Here is a 16,649-nt window from a genome sequence, read left to right on the forward strand (position 1 = left end):
AACTCTACTTTAAGAAAAAGGAAATTCATAGTCCTAGTTTATGTACAGAGGTTTTATTATTTAAAACTTATTTTAATCATTTGTGTAATTGTAGGTTTCTTAGCTTAGATATGACCAGTGAGGCAAGCTCAATCTCAAGAGTTTTCAGTAATTTTATAGCTTCAAAGGACTAAAAATAAATACCTCTCAAACAATTCTTCAGGGAAAGTCAAAAAGTAAAATGCTTAGAATCTGCAGTTTTCCGCTGTATCTAGAACCCCTCTATAATACAAAGAGAATTATATAAAAATGAGGTTTGGCACCAATTCCTCAACACTCCCTTTGTGCAAGAAGCTGTGACCAAAGATGATTGCATTTTGGGGGGAGCCTTGTGTTTTGTTCATTGTGATCATTTCAAATCCCAGAAAAAAATCAACCTGTTTTTCTTGATTAAAAAAATGTCATGTGGCTTTAAAGTTCTTTTGATAGGTGAGTCTTTGACATTTTGAAATTTTCTTCTTCCTTTCACTCTTTTTGCCAAAAATACTTGTTTCTTGAAATTCTTCCCTAGCTAGCATAAAGTATTTTGTGTTGTGACGATGCACTTTGAAAATAAAGGAATGAAAACCTCTGTTCAGAAAAATTCTGTACCTCCTTTAAAATGTTCCCTGTTAACTGAAGGTCTGTGAGGACATTTGTGCGCTTGGAGACAGTGATGACAATTGGCATTTTCTCATGTCAGCAGAGCCTGATTCTCCAGCTGTTCCTCCTAAGGTCTGCGCACAAGCTGCTGAGTGACCTGGGCTTAGGTTGGCTTGAGGTGGGGTGGAGAGAGGGGGGAGGTTTTATCTTTATTTTATCATGTTTGGAAATCTAAAGATGAAGCATCAGTCATTGTGATGACTCTTAGCTGTTCCCCAGCTCAAGCTCAAGCATGCTCCATTCTTACCAGCAGTGGCGGGGCTAGAAGGGAGGAGGAATGGACACAGAAGTCTTGAAAACTTCTTGCCCACCTCCCCCCATGCTGGAGAACCATGCTTTGTGATCAGGGCTGTACGCCTCATTTCCTCCATTTCAGTTTCCCCTCATGTGTACCCGTGATAGGCATATGAATGTGGGCATAGTGGAATGATGGGGTTTATACTGTTCAGTAGAATCGCAGTAGACAGAACTGGTCACTCTGTTTGAACAGCTTGCAATAATCATGACCTTGGGAAGGCTATTACTACAACTCCTCTTTTATTATTTAACTGAAAACATGCAGTGTATTTATCCCAGGGAGAATAACTACAAATAATAATATACTAAGTACTAATTCATCCAGAAATATATTTCATATTTGTAATGTTTTATTTTGTTCATTATTGCAACAAAATAATTGCACTAATTGTTATATCATGCAGTACTAAGGGCGCTTTATTCATTAGTAGTGCATGTGGGGGGGGGTTGTTATTACTTAGTTCATGTTGCATGTTAATGATGCATGTCTGAAATTTGTTGTGTCCTTCAAGGCATGATGGGTGGCTATCCGCCAGGCCTTCCACCTTTGCAGGGCCCAGTTGATGGCCTTGTTAGCATGGGCAGCATGCAGCCACTTCACCCTGGGGGGCCTCCACCCCACCATCTTCCGCCAGGTGTGCCCGGCCTCCCGGGCATCCCACCACCGGGTAAGAACTTCATCCTCATTCACTCATTAATCTCATCTTCATATTCTCTTTTTCCTCCCTCAGCCATTTGTTCCAGGAGGTACCTGCTGCCCATGTGGGCGGGGCTTCCCTCACTGAGAACCGCAGGGATGTCAGCTGCAGGACCTGGCCTGTGTGTTGGGCAGGTGGCTCAGCGCCTGTGCCCTTGAGCACTGGCTGCCTAGCAGCGGCATGGGGCACATGACACGAAACTAGACTCGGCAGACGAGGGGGCAGGGCGCGTGCTCTGGAAGCCCCCAGACAGTTCGCCAAATGCTCAGAAAGCAGACAGCCTAGATAGACATGGTCTGCTCTCTTTATCGAATGAAGTTTCCCAAATGGCTAGTTCAGAGTCACACATGAAAAGCAGTTTTTGCTCCTGGGTCCATTGCTTCCTCTGGTTCAGTTCTTAATCTCAAAGAGTCTTTTGTATAGAGTCCTTGCTCCATCTTTTGCTTTTCAAACAACACCTCCCCTCTAAGGGGATTACCGAGTTGCTAATGTAGGACTCTTCAGAAACTCTTCAGTCAGTCCTTCTAGGAACAGAAAGGAGGGAGAGAAAGAACTTGCACTGAACTAGTTTTCTGTGTCTGAGTCCCCGAAGAAGCATGACATAGCATTTAAAGAACAGCATAGTCCACCCTGGTAACTGTAGACACTGATTCATCTGTCAGCAGAAGCCCAGGAGCTATGTCATATGGAAACATATAAATGGAGTTCAGAAATAGGTACAGTTTTACTTTATAATTAATTAGCAAATTGAAAGATTATTATGAAAGGAAAAATCACCAGTTCCCATCATATGCAAAAAAAAAAAAACCTAACCCTTAGACATAATCTAGTTGGAGGGAAAGTGGCTTTAGGATGACTTGGAATAGCATCTTGTCTATTATCCAGAATATTAGCTAAAGACCTGGCCCAGATGACAGAATATAGAAACATTAGATTTGCTTATAACAGTCTTGGCTGTACCAATCCCGCAGCTATGAAGAGTTCTAAACCATGCTTCACAGGGTATGCCCCACAGTACGAAGGGTGAGCCAACCTGGTGCTTGGCCTAGCATCTCCAGTGACACTCTGTGGTGTGTGTTGCTTAGAAAATGGCCATAACTCCCAGAAATGTTTGATGCAGACCTAACTGGAGGAAGAAACGTTTGTGGGAGTGGGTGTTTCATTAAGGAAGTGGTGGACTGAGGAAGCTGGACTATAAGTGTCAGTCATAAAATGGGTGTGCCCCTGTGGCAGATAGAGTTGGCTTTAATTCTGTGCCCTCTCCCCTTGGCATAGAGTGTCTGACTGAGCAGTCAGACGAGGCTGGAGGTGACCCCCAGGTGTGTGTGTTATTTGGTAGGAACCACACCTAAGTCCAGTACCCTCTAGGTAACTGGTCTTTTGGTGGGTATTGGGGGACAGATGTTTCCCTGTCCCTCTTCTCCAGATTCTAAATGCATTTGAAGAAAGCATAACATACCTGATGACAGGGAGGCAGGGAAGAAGAACCTCTCTTAGTGTCTACCCACACATGTCCGACCAGGCTTCAAGGAGAGGAAGTTTTGTGAACTCCTCTGGTGAGTCAGCCCACAGTCTCACCAGCTGCCCCATGGCATGGCATTTGTAACCAGGAAGCATAGGGGGTTGGTTGCTGATTTGTTTGTACTGCCCTGCAAAGATTGATACAGACAGCTCAGGGAGCCCCCCAGTGTTGTGAAATATAAAGTGCGTGAGTGTCTTGGCAGAGTTGGGGGGCAGGGGTTAATAATATGTTGCTGGAACAGCAACTTACCCACTGCAGCCTCTTCACCCACTGACAAATAATCGCTAGGATCCTACTCTTACGATCCAGGTACCCTTCTGGGTCCTTGGAATATCAAAATCCCTGCTTTGTAAACAGAAAGTTTGTTTTCACTTACTATTTTCTCCTTAACAGATGTGTAATACTTCTTGATATTTAGCAATTCTGAACCTTAGAATAGTGATTCAGTTCTGCCTGGTCGAAATAACACCATTTTTAATCCAGAGAAGCTACAGAATACAAAGCTAGCTCTTATTCATCCTTCTATGCAGCTAGCTGGACTTGTTTAAAGTTTAAACAATATCTCGCCAGGGTTTTGGTTGTATTAATAGTTTGTTAGTTTTTAGCAAACTGAGTCCCTTGCCTGTTTCTCTGTTTTCATGAGACTAGAAAATGGATGATCCTGAGATTAAAATAGCCCCAGATGCTAAATTTAGGACATCACATTATTATCAACCAGGACGTATGAGACAAATTGCTTGTTGAGGAGTCACCAGGAGAAGTTTATACAAAGACTAAATGGAGTGAGACCACGGGATCTTTCTCTTTCTCTTTGTCATTTTGCATTTGAGGTGATAGCAACCAAGGGCTGCCCTGCTTCCAGATGATCCGCTCTCTCAGAGGGCAGTGTCCCCTCTCTGCCAACATCAGTGACTAGTCAGAACCAGAGTGCTGGTAGCCTGTGCGGGGACAGCAGGAATGTGCCTCCAGCCTCCACAGAGGTCACTGACGTGTGTACTTGCACAGCCTCCGCCCTTGGTCCCTGCTGTCCCAACACACTGCATACAGCCGAGCCTGGTTGCAGTGCTCTCACTGCTGATATTAAACACAGGCTTCCGGTGCTGGAAACTGTGTTGTTGAAAGAAAAAGGCCTTGAAAATAGAGTTAGCGACTATAGCTTACCTAGGGAAATATTAGAATTCTCTGCGGAGTTCAAATTATTTCTCAGCCATGAGTAATTAATATACATCTGACAGATTCTCCTAGCGTTGTATTTAGAGCCTAGAAAACAAAAGAACATAAATTTTCTATATGATGCTACATCCTGTTTTGGGTGCTTAGGGCTCCTGTCCACAAAGACTCAGGGCAGTGATCATAGGTTTGCATTTTAAATGACATTTCTTATCAGACAGTTTTTCAGTCTTCTCATCTCAGACCCTCTAATTGTGCCTGTAATTCTGAATTATAGGTGTGATGAACCAAGGAGTGGCCCCTATGGTAGGGACTCCAGCGCCAGGTGGAAGTCCGTATGGACAGCAGGTGAGCCTCCAAGTTGGATCTTATAGGACTCAACAGAATTCAAGTTACCCTCTTTCTCAGAGCATGGGCTGAGTATGTCCCCCCCTCACCGTGTATCTGTGCTCTTTCAGGTAGGTGTTCTGGGGCCTCCGGGGCAGCAGGCACCTCCTCCATATCCTGGCCCACACCCTGCCGGCCCCCCCGTCATACAGCAGCCAACAACACCCATGTTTGTGGCTCCCCCACCGAAGACCCAGCGGCTTCTCCACTCAGAGGCCTACCTAAAATACATTGAAGGACTCAGTGCTGAGTCCAACAGCATTAGCAAGTGGGACCAGACTCTGGCAGGTAAGGAGAGCTCTTTCTGAAGAAGCCTTTTCAAAATCTATGCTTTATCAAAGTCCTGCTGCTGCTGTTGACAGATTATAGGATAAGTATCCATTGTTCTTATACAGGCATACCTTGTTTTATTGCACTTTGCCTTATTGCACTTCTCAGATACTGGTTTTTTTACAAATTTAAAGTTTGTGGCACCCCCATGAGCAAGTCTGTCAGCACCATTTTTACAATAGTATGTGGCCACTTCGTGTTTCTGTGTTAACATTTTGGTAATTTCCACAATACTTCCAACTTTTTCATTATTATTATAATTGTTATGGTGAATCTGTGATCAACAGTCTTTGACATTACCATTATAAAATGATTACAACCTGCTGAGTGCTCAGATGATGCCTGATAGTTTTTAGCAATATAGTCTTTTAAAATTAAGGTACCCATGTTGCTTTTTTAGACCTGATGCTATATTACACACTTAATAGGCTACAGTATAGTATAAAAGGAACTTTTACTTGCACTTGGGAAACCAAAAAATTAATATGATTTGCTTTATTGTCGTGATCTGGAACCAAACCTGAGGAAGGCCTTTTTAAGTAAAATGTATATTTAGCTGAAGTGTTTGCAGTTTTGTATATTGATGTCATGTACTGAAAGTTTTGTGTTTTTTTTTTTTTTTTTTGCTGAGTTTCAAAGCTTCCTTTTATCATAAACATCAATGCTATCTCAATAAGTATATTCTGAATTTTTTCAACTATTTTTCAGGCATTTGGGCATAGCATAGATGCATTTGGGCAAATTAAAAATTATTTCATCTCAATTTTTTAAAAAGATAAAAGTACTATTGGAAGACATGTTTCTAATCTATCACTTACTCATGTAGTTCAGCAGGCTTAACATATTTTCAGTACATACTGAAATAACTTGCCAAGTTTCCAAAGAAATTCGGAAGTTTCCATCCATTCTTCAGGGGCTTCCTGGGTGACTCCGTGGTAAAGAATTCACCTGCCAATGCAGGAGATGCAGGTTTGATCCCAGGGTCAGGAAGGTCCCCTGAAAAAGGAAATAGTAACCTACTCTGGTATTCTTGCCTGGGGAATCCCATGGACAGAGGAGCCTGGCGGGCTATAGTCCATGGGGTCACAAAAGAATCAGACATGACTTAACGACTAAACAGCAACAATTCATTCTTCATTTCTAAGCCAGATTTGATCATTTGATTTCTTTTAAGAGTAGTAGATAGTTTTCCCTTTCATCACATTTACCTTTTTAGGAATTTTTGTTAGTTTTGAAGTTATTAAGTATCACGAGTGCCTACAACAAAATGCTAATAGTCAGATCTTTTAGCTGTTTGTGCAACTCTTATGTTCCCAATTCTAATAATTTTGTTACGTTGTGCAGCTCTTGTGAAGTAACTGTTAGAGATTAGTTCTAAACTCTAAAGCATGAAATGAGACATCCTTGGCTAGGTTGTCTCATACCTAAGTTAAATAGTTTTCTAAAAACCAAGATGTCAGAGAATTCCCTGGTGGTCTAGTGGTTAGGAATCCAAGCTTCCACTACACGGGGATGGGTTCAATCCCTGGTCAGGAAACTAAGACCCCATGTGCCATGAGGTGTGGCAAATAAGTAAAAAAAAAAAAAACAAACAAAATACAACAAGATGCCTATAAAACAATATATGAAATTTTCTGGGAAATATTCTGCAGAGTTAAATTTCATAATATTTAATAAATAGCAAATGTTTCACGTTTCAATAAATCTGTCAGACCTTAGGACTGATGTTAACATTTCTCTGTCCACACTTCCATTTTCAGCTCGAAGACGTGATGTCCATTTGTCAAAAGAACAGGAGAGCCGCCTTCCCTCTCACTGGCTAAAAAGTAAAGGGGCCCACACCACCATGGCAGATGCCCTATGGCGCCTTCGGGATCTGATGCTCCGAGACACCCTCAACATTCGCCAAGCATACAATCTAGAAAACCTTTAATCACGTCAATTACGTTTCTTTTATAGAAGCATAAAGAGTTTTGTGGAACAGTAGCCATTTTAGTTACTGGGGGTGGGGGGAGGAAAAAAGGATGACAATTTTTATTGCATTTTACTGTACATCACAAGGCCATTTTTATATAAGGACACTTTTAATAAGCTATTTCAATTTGTTTTTGTTATATTAAGTTGACTTTATCAAATACACAAAGATTTTTTTTGCATATGTTTCCTTCGTTTAAAACCAGTTTCATAATTGGTTGTATATTTAGACTCAGAGTTTTACCTTTTTACTTGTTGCCATAGAGCTGAAACCATCAGAGGTTTTGTCTTGGCTTGGGGTTTTTGTTTTTCATTTTTTTGGTTGGTATTTTTGTTTGTTTTTTTAAATAACAAACAAAATGGAAAAAAAAAACACATACAAAAGAGTTTACAGATTAGTTTAAGTTGACAATGAAATGTGAAGTTGGTCCTAGTTTACATCTTAGAGAAAGGGGGTGTACTTGTGTCTGTTTCATGTGCCTAAATATCTTAAGCCACTTTTGCAAAAACTGTTTCTTCCGGGTAAAGTAAAAGGTTGTTAGTTACTTGATAGATGTTTGACAGACATGGCACATTTGCTCTAGTAACTCAGAAATCTGAAGTTAGCTCTGTGCAGTCTTCTGTAGCTAGTACGTCTCCCGGACACCCGGAGGGAGAAAGCACTTTTTCTTGCTCTGAGTTAGACATCTGTAGTGTCAGTTATCTTTGCAGAACATGTGCACAACCCTGAATTATGTTTAGTCTTGGCAGGTAAGTTTAAGGGTACTCTTGATCTTTTTATAATGAATTCACGATTTATGCCTATACATGTTAAGACGATTTAAAACTTCAAATCTCTTACACTGAAACAATGGAAGTTCATCTTGAAGAAAGTATTGAGGTGTGCTGGAGGGTGATTTATTAAACATAACACCTAACCTAACTTAGGGAAGGGAGTGCATTAACTGGATATGGGCTGTTTCAGAAGCATGATTGTAAGAGGCTGAATTGCCTGCATGTGCAAATATGTTTTAGTATGCTTTCTTTCCTCATCAAATGTGGCTTTTTTTTCTTTTTTCCTCCAAAGTTTCGGGTTGTAATTCTCAACCAGAAGTTTAAGATTTTCTGAAATAATTTTAAAATGTAGCTTGTGCTTTTGAATTTCAGAAGGGACTCATAATTTCAGAAAATGCTCACTAAAAAGACCATTATAGATCCCAGACACTTAGGTTTGATGACCCTGTCTCTCTTATATGATCCTGGAAAAAAACAATTGGAGGCAATATATAATGCTCAGACAGGTAGAAAGCATCAAACGTGGAACAGTATTTCAGTCAGCATTTTTGAAACCTGCTTTATTGTAGCAAGATGGTTGCCATTGTAGTGAAGCTTCCACTGCTCTTTGTAAATTGAGTGATTCTCAGAGGATACTTTTTTCTTTTAATCTGGTATGAATCAATACCTGGATATTTAATCACTATTCTTACTAAATCATGGGGACAAGAGAGTCCAGAATGGAAAAAAGTCTCTTTGTATCTAGATACTTTAAATACAGAAGGTCCTTGTATCTTAATTGCCTATAGTCAACCACTGGATCTCAATTTGCATCAAGTATTTTAAATAATTCTGAATTTTAAGAAATGTTTTGCAGTAGTATGTCAGTACCTTATTGTTCAACTGAATCAGATAAAGAAATCTTCAGTTCCTGGTTATTTGGGCCATTTCATCATGGACTGTATAATACAATCAGATTATTTTATTTCTAGGCATCCTTGAATTACACCAAAGAACCTGAAATTTAATTTTGGTTAAGTTATTTATTTATTTCATGCACCCATCTTATTTCCCTTTTTAAGGTCTGGAAGAGACTTCTTTTGGGAAGCCTCTAAAAACTCTTCACTGTGGGCTATGTGGGGCAATAGAAGCCAGAGCACTCCTCCTCCAGGCTCCTTCCCAGTGTCTAAGGTGCTGTAGGAACCATAGATCCAGCCGGGGGCTTCCCTAAGGCAGTGCAGAGCCGGGCCGGAGGGCCACGAGGCAGGCCCTGAGGAAGTTTTGTTGTTGTTGTTGTTGTTGTTTAAACTCTTATGTATTTATTTTAGAATCATGTCTTTCTGTATATTGACTTGGAGAATATCAGTTAATATTTTAGGATATAAGATTTGAGGTCAGCCATTTTCCAAAAAGAAAAGAAAAAGAAAAAAATGTATGGACTTTAAAAGGTACACGTGAACTATACATTTTTTTTTTTTTTCCGTGAGCTTTAGGAACCGTAGTGATATGGCTTAGAAAGTATAATAGTCTAAATGTTTTCAAAATGTAAGTTCATGTGGAAAAGAATTTTATGTGGGGGGAAAGACCTATAGGTTTAAAACAGTATGTCAGCTAACTGATTTAAAAGGCCTTGAATTGCTTTGTTTTTTGAACCGCCCTCCCCCTTTTCTTCCTATGAGGAAGAATTAAGAGGGGACTCTTCTTTGTGTAAAATCTCCAAATTGGTGTTGTTGACTTTTCAATTTGAACATTTTCAGACCTGATTAAAACTTGGTTTATTCTAACTTCTGTATCAAAAAAGGTTCAAGTGGTAACTAGTCTTATAATATGTATGTATCATATGTTTGTTCACCTAAAGCTTTTTAATCCAAATAAAAATGGAGTTTGCAAAGTGATTGGGATTAACCAGGTTTGGTTGTTCTGTTAAAGCTTGTGTCAGACAGATGTTTAGTTTCAAGCAGGTTTAATTCCTGCAAACCTTGATTTTATGCTGACAGGGATACGGCTACCAATTTAAAGGAAAAGCACTCCTCAGGTACCGGCAAAAGTCAGTGTCCCGACCCTGGTCCAGGGCTCAGGCTGCATTAACACCAAAGCCGAGTATGATCACACCGTGGCCTGATGTGCCCATGCCACACCTCTCAGACTGACAGTCAGGGATTCCTAACATGGCCTCAGCAGTGCAGGCTGAAGTTAAAAGTCGCAGAGGGAGTTGTTACTGACGGTGGAAGGTAAGGAAGAAATCATAAATCAGTGTAACCCGTTTCAAGTAGATGTGTGGCCAGAGGAGACAAGTGGCCGGGAAATATTTTTATCATGCTTATAAGCTCCTAAAAAATGGCCACACTTTTAACAGAAAGTGTTGGTAAAATCAACCAACTGTTTTCCTCTAATATCACTTTGCAAATCCCTGTGGTTCGGTTCTCCTAAGAGTTTAGGGCTGTACCTGTGGGCATGAACATACTGTGATGATGGTTGACGTATAGTTAAACATTCCCGCTGCATGCTCTGAGCAATACTGCTAAGTGTTACTCTATTCCCTCTTCATTCAGAAGTCTGCTAGGTCAGCTGAATGAAAGTTCATACCTGAACAAATTAATAGACTATCCCCCAAATAGATGTAGAATGCACATCTTGTGGATTGCGCATAAATGTGTGAAGACTAAAGCACATGCATACTTTATTAGGAGAGATTGTTCTGGAAAACACCGTGGTCCAAGTGTTGTTTTTTTTTTTTTTTTTTTAAAGAAAAGGAACTCAGTGTGAAAAATCCAAACTTCTAAAAACAGAGCAACTGAATTGCTGTAAATTCAGAGATGCAGGCAAGATTTTCAAAACAGGACTGCTAGATGAACACAGACAGCCCTCCCTTACTGAGTGCCTCTGTGCCTGGGTCCTTTCCCTGTCCATTCAGATGATAAAGTGAAGTTCCAAAGCCCAGGTAGTTCCCCTAGCACCCCAGTGGACATCGACTTCTAGCAGTAAATGCTAATTAGATTTTTGTCATCCTAAAGTATCCTGGTTTTTTAAATGTAAGTTTTTGTCTGTGTAGTTCACAGTAGGGGGCACTGCACTTCTGTAAGCTGCTTATAAGAGCATTGCTCTTTAAACTATCAAAGCTCCCTTAAATAACCCTAGTGTCTGATAAGTGCATAGTCATATTCCTTTAGTAGAAGGCTTTAAAAAATTGAGGCAAAGTTAAAAGCCTCCACAGTGGTTTAACAAAAATTAGTTCTGTACCATCCAAATTAATGTGCTTTGAAAGTATCTTCAATTTAATACAGTAATTGCTCTACTTCCCTTAAAGTGAGACATTGTTGTGTCATCCTCAAAGGTTTGTTGTCTTAAATCAGCACTCCAATACTTCTATTTAAAAAAGATGATGAGGAAAACTCTAGGGAAGTTAGGCATGAATTTCAGACTGGAGATTGTTTCTGGGATGGAAGCAGGAAGGAAACCACAGCAGACACAGAAGGTAGCTGATGGTTTTATTAGCATTTACAACTTCTCTTTGTAAAAGGTATGTATGCTACATATTTATGTATGTACAAAGTATTAAACTTCTAAAACGGGGGCCAGGGGGAATAAATGGAGTTAGGTCACAATGTAAATGTATTGTGCAACAGTCTAATCATTAAAATACCATGAGGTTTAAGGTCACCAGGAACTCTTGTGACAAAAGCGAGAGTGAGGACTACCTTCCTCCCCAGGTGCTGCTGGTCATCACTGGTCTTCATACTCAGGCCATGTCTGAGCAGTGTCTCAGCAGTGCTTTAATGAGGTGAGTGCTGAGTGGCTATTGATTTATACTAAATTGGTTCTAACATAAATGAACTGACTTAAATCCCTTCAGTTCAGTTCAGTCGCTCAGTTGTGTCCGACTCTTTGCGACCCCATGAACTGCAGCACGCCAGGCCTCCCTGTCCATCACCAACTCCCAGAGTTCACCCAACCCATGTCCATTGATTCTTGATGCCATCCAACCATCTCATTCTCTGTCGTCCCCTTCTCCTCCTGCCCTCAATCTTTCCCAGCATCACGGTCTTTTCTAATGAGTCAGTTCTTCGCATCAGGTGGCCAAAGTATTGGAGTTTCAGCTTCAGCATCAGTCCTTCCAATGAATACCCAGGACTGATTTCCTTTAGGATGGACTAGTTGGATCTCCTTGCAGTCCAAGGGACTCTCAAGAGTCTTCTCCAACACCACAGTTCAAAAGCATCAATTCTTCAGTGCTCAGCTTTCTTCACCGTCCAACTCTCACATCCATACATGACCACTGGAAAAACCATAGCGTTGACTAGATGGACCTTTGTTGACAAAGTAATGTGTCTGCTTTTCAATATGCTATCTAGGTTGGTCATAACTTTCCTTCCAAGGAGTAAGCGTCTTTTAATTTCATGGCTGCAATCACCATCTGCAGTGATTTTAGAGCCCAGAAAAACAAAGCCGGCCATTGTTTCCACTGTTTCCCCATCTATTTGCCATGAAGTGATGGGACCGGATGCCATGATCTTAGTTTTCAATGTATTTGTGGCAGAGATCTTTAACTTGATAATACCTGTGGCCTTAAGCATCAGCTTTTTTATTCATGAGTAAATAGGTAGAAATGATTTTGCAACTCAGTCGTCTTTAATATGTAGATTTTTTTTGTTTGAAAAGATGTTAGATGTGGTTATCCAACCCTGGAAAGATGCCTTTGCTTTTCTACCACCTGATTGAAACTTTTTCTGGGTCAGATTGCAAACTCTCCCTATAGCCTGAGCCTCTGATTTAACTCAAGTCTGTGGTTGCTCAGTGCTAGGAAGATTCACTTTTTTGGGGAAGGAGCAGTGTGTCCAGCAGCTAGATGAAAGCAGCATCTTCCTCACAGAGGGCAGTGAAGCCTGTTGGTCCCCAGTCCTCACAGAGGTCCAGCCCTTGATGTTAGTGGAGTCAAACAAGGGAATGGGTTGGTGTTCACAATGTGAGTGAGGTGTGTTTGCATTCTAGCAAAATGTTCACCAATTGCTAGCTAGCAGAAATGCAATCTGCATAGTCATCCTCGTTTAAATGACCCTACAGTAGAGACCTTACTTTCATTCATACTAAATCTGAGTTCAGCAAAAAGTTAGGTTATCCCTGGTTGCCCAAAACAAAGGACTTCACAATTTAGGGTACACTGAAAAGCATCCTGATTCATCCTTGAATTGTTTAAGAAATGTTTCACAGACTAGATTCTGTTGTTTCAGTAGGAAATAATTTTCCCACAAGTGCTGTCCATCAGTGACTTGGGAAGTATTCAAGCAGGGACAGGAAAACTAGAAAAATTGTTTATAAAGGCAGTTCTGTATAAGAACAAGAGACCTGAAAAATACATTTTAAAAGGAGTTGAAAGCAGTAAAGTTTCATATTTACTTTACTGACTGCTGAAGTTCAGTCTCTGATGCATCTTGCAGCCTTCTCTGATACTGTCTTTCTGAGGCTTTTCTGCGGTAGACGTCATCTGTATCAAATAAAGATTTGATTTAGATTTTTAAGAAACGAAGGAATTAAAAATACATATCTGAGTAAGTTAACCAGTAGTCTAGATCTATCACCTGAATCTCAACAATAATGTTTAATCCCAAAATCAACTTAACACACGACTTGATTTAAAGGAGGACTATGTTAAAGTTCTCAATAGCAGGGTCCAGAGTCAGTGTCCTCGAAGATAGGGTCATGTCACAGCACAGCTCTTAGCAATTTCACTTCTCTCTGAAGTCATCTGTCTTAACTGTCCTCTCAGGCACTTCCAACCCTACAGCTCTCTGCTGCTCCTGTCACACCCAGGAACTCAGGGCAGGGAGGTGAGCGCAGTCTCCTTGTTCTCAGCTGCTGCTTCTCCACCCTCTTCATCCGGGGCCTTGCCATTTGCCACCGCCTGCCCTGGCATCTGCCGTCCGTCATTACCCTTCAGTCTCTGAAAATGCTGGCATTCAGCTCAGGTTCCTTGACCCTGTCCTGTGCCACCTTCCCAGGTGACACCACCCCCAACAGATAGGAAGCAATAGCCCCCTTCATCTACCTGACTTCTCAGCTTCCAAGTTTCCTCTGAAGCAATAAATTCCTTCTGTTCTGACCACAACCTCTACTCCCTTTCTAGCAGCCTTTCTGTCCTTGGATCTTTACCAACTTCCTCAGCTCCTTGTTCTCTCTTCCTGCCCAAACCAGCTGAAATTCCCTCTTATTAGTACACCTTCAAAACCCCTGCCCAAACCAGCTGAAATTCCCTCTTATTAGTACACCTTCAAAACCCCAACTACAGATTGATGCAACTTCCTTTCTTCTCCATGCCTCACTCTGCTTGCTACGCACTGTGGGTGTTGTACCTAACTGGGTCCACTATGATGCCTGACAATCCTGTTGCTTCAGCCATGGCCCTGACCCTACCTGCTCACCCCCAAATGGCCATGAACCCTCTGCACAAAGAGAAAAGTCGTCAGTAAAGAACTCTTCCCACTGACTTCCAAGGGCTGCTCTGCCTTGCTCAGATCCCATCCTCTCGCACCTTCTCAAGGGCCAGGGTATATCCAGCCTCCCTCCACCTGCTCTGTCCTGATCAGTATTTGCATATTCTCCTGTCTCTCCTGGTAGAGGGAGACTTTGTTGAATTTCCTGAACTGCCTGTCTTCTATGATAAAAGACTCTTCTTGTTTCTCTCCTTGCCTCTCTGGCCACACTCAGTCACCCTTAAAATGTTGGGGCTTAAGCTCTAACTTTCATCACAATCTGCATGTGAGTGACCCACTAACCTAGATCTAAGGCCTAGATCTGCCTTCTATCTATATAACCATCTCCCCCTCAGCACATGCAAAATGGAGCCCAGGACTGTTCTGCTTATGTTCCCCCTGCCCCAGCTGCCCCACCAGAAGCCTCCACTCCTCATCTGAGTCCACTCAAACACCACGGCCTTGTCAGTACTGCCTCTGGAGTGTCAACTCTACCCACTTCTTGGCATCTCAGTCTAGACCACCATCCCAAACCTGGACAACCAAACAGCCTAAGTCTTCCTGCCAGTTTGCTCTCCAGAAAAAGTCATTCACCACATAAGTTCACCTCCTGCTGCTTAAAACTCTTCAGTCCTTTGGGATACAGTCTTGGTTCTCTGGTCCCTTTGTGGCCCCTCCAGGCACCTTTTAAACTATGCCATCCCTCACACTGCTCACCTGCTTCAGTCCCTCAAACAGCATACTTGCACACCAAGGTCCTCAAGTTTGCTCTTACCACTGGCAGAAGACATTTGCAACACCACCAATGTTTCCCTCATCTGGCTGACAATCTTGGGGCCTCCCTGACATGGTAACTCCTCCAGGCAGCCTTCTCTGCACCACCTAGTACAATTCAGATGCCCCACCGGGGAATCCCATGTTCCCTCCACTTTCCCCTCACAGAACTGATCACACGTAATAGTAACTGAATGATCTGTCTCTCCCATTAGTGTTGTTCTGGGGTGGGGAGCCCTCTGCCTTATTCTATCTTCTCATCGGTGGTCATTAAATATTAATGAATGGGTGAACAGAAGAATTAAGTATCTTTAGAAACCACTAATTTATTTTTTAATTGAGGGTTGGCAGTTCACAAGTGATCGTGTTTCTGGAGAGGGAGAAAGCAGAAAGGGCCTAGGAGTTAGGGAAGTCTTTCTGGAAGAGGAACTAGCCTGTCCAGAGCTAGTGCTCAGCAAAGCAGTGCCAGGCAGTCTGTTTATAGTGCTTGCCCTTGGTACCCATGACTCTGGCCTGTAAAAACAGTGGTATTTAAGCGGGGCAGACCAGATCCCTCTAGGGTTTGGACGTGCCAATTAGGAGCTTACACATATCCTTCTATCCCGCTTCTAGATGCTGTGGGCAAGTCTATTCCTTAGGCCCAAACAGTGTCACTGGCAGGCTTGAAAGGACAGCGTCCAGAGTGCAGTCACGTGCCCTCCGATCTAAGTGCTGGGAAGGTCTCAAAGTTGGACACCAATGTATCTTTGTCGCCCCGCTTATAGGAGAGCCCAGGCGGATCTCCACGCCCCACTGAGGGAGACTCTACTCGCCCTTCTGCAGGATAAAAGCAGCTCAGCGCTGAGCGGAATGAGAGGTCTGCAACCTAACAATATTCCCAGCAACATGGTTCCTTTGCCGCCTCCTGCTTGCTTGAAATGAAATGGAGGCTGCTGCACCCCTACTTACAAAAGGTCTCCTGGCCCACGCGCACTTTAATCATGATCCATTCCATCGTTCCTCCGAGGACAAAAAAGAAGGGCAGAAACCTGTAGACGCCGAATCTCTGCTTCCCGGGCACCCGCTGCAGAACCCGCCTCACCTGGGCCCTGGTAAACATGCCGGACATAGGAGGTCGTTGGAGAAGGGTAAGCCGGAACGAAGGCTGGAGCGCCCGGATGAAACCAAAACCCCCCTGCCCGTCCTTGCTGAGTCCGACGGCCAGGCTGCCTTGCAATCCTGGTCTTATACCGCCTCCACGGAGGTCAACAGTGGAGCCGGCAGAGGGTAAGGAGCTGGGCGCTGAGGTCCAGACCCAGAACCCGGGGCGCCTCCACCAATAAGAGTGAGGCAGGACGCGCGGGTCCACCAATCAGAATGTGACGGGGTGCGCATGCTCGGTGAGGCCGAGCCCAGCAGGCATAGACACTCCTGCTCTTGTAGGCAGGGCGGGCCAAGGGGCGGGACCTCCCACGTGGCGTCGGCCCGGGCCCGCCCCGTGCCCTCCCATGTGCAAGCTGGTACTCAAAGAGTTGGCGGCCGCGCCCCCTACTCTGCCACCGCCATCTTTTCTCTTAAAGTCCTAAGAGAAGTGATGACGCTCACTGATGTACTACC

The 16,649-nt window shown here is 42.7% G+C and overlaps 2 protein-coding genes across 41 annotated transcripts in view; one reads left to right on the plus strand and one right to left on the minus strand.

Moving 5' to 3' along the window:
* PBRM1 (polybromo 1) overlaps positions 1 to 9,707 on the plus strand; it is a 106,645-nt gene extending 96,938 nt beyond the window's left edge. For 24 of the 38 annotated variants that reach the window (XM_043886108.1, XM_043886111.1, XM_043886113.1 and 21 more), the window contains 4 exons: positions 1,491 to 1,646; positions 4,646 to 4,716; positions 4,827 to 5,043; positions 6,846 to 9,707. In XM_043886108.1, coding sequence (XP_043742043.1) covers positions 1,491 to 1,646; positions 4,646 to 4,716; positions 4,827 to 5,043; positions 6,846 to 7,018 — 617 coding nt within the window. In that variant the 3' untranslated portion in view covers positions 7,019 to 9,707. The remainder of the gene's footprint in view (positions 1 to 1,490; positions 1,647 to 4,645; positions 4,717 to 4,826; positions 5,044 to 6,845) is intronic. The other 14 variants (XM_043886115.1, XM_043886117.1, XM_043886123.1 and 11 more) reach the window with 1 other exon arrangement.
* On the minus strand, positions 4,437 to 16,397 carry SMIM4 (small integral membrane protein 4). Of its 3 annotated transcripts, none has more exons than XM_043886135.1 (3): positions 16,002 to 16,397; positions 13,207 to 13,294; positions 4,437 to 4,458 (listed from the first exon to the last, which is right to left on the minus strand). In XM_043886135.1, exons 1-3 carry the CDS (start codon positions 16,159 to 16,161, stop codon positions 4,452 to 4,454), a joined length of 255 nt encoding a protein of 84 aa, XP_043742070.1. In that variant the 5' UTR covers positions 16,162 to 16,397; the 3' UTR covers positions 4,437 to 4,451. The 3 variants fall into 3 exon arrangements, with proteins under 3 accessions (XP_043742070.1, XP_043742069.1, XP_043742068.1); XM_043886134.1 differs by lacking the exon at positions 4,437 to 4,458 and adding an exon at positions 6,054 to 6,081; XM_043886133.1 differs by lacking the exon at positions 4,437 to 4,458 and adding an exon at positions 12,036 to 12,088.
* Between the last annotated feature and the right edge of the window lie 252 nt (positions 16,398 to 16,649).

This window comes from Cervus elaphus, chromosome 24 (assembly GCF_910594005.1).
Source record: "Cervus elaphus chromosome 24, mCerEla1.1, whole genome shotgun sequence".
Lineage (NCBI taxonomy): Eukaryota > Metazoa > Chordata > Mammalia > Artiodactyla > Cervidae > Cervus > Cervus elaphus.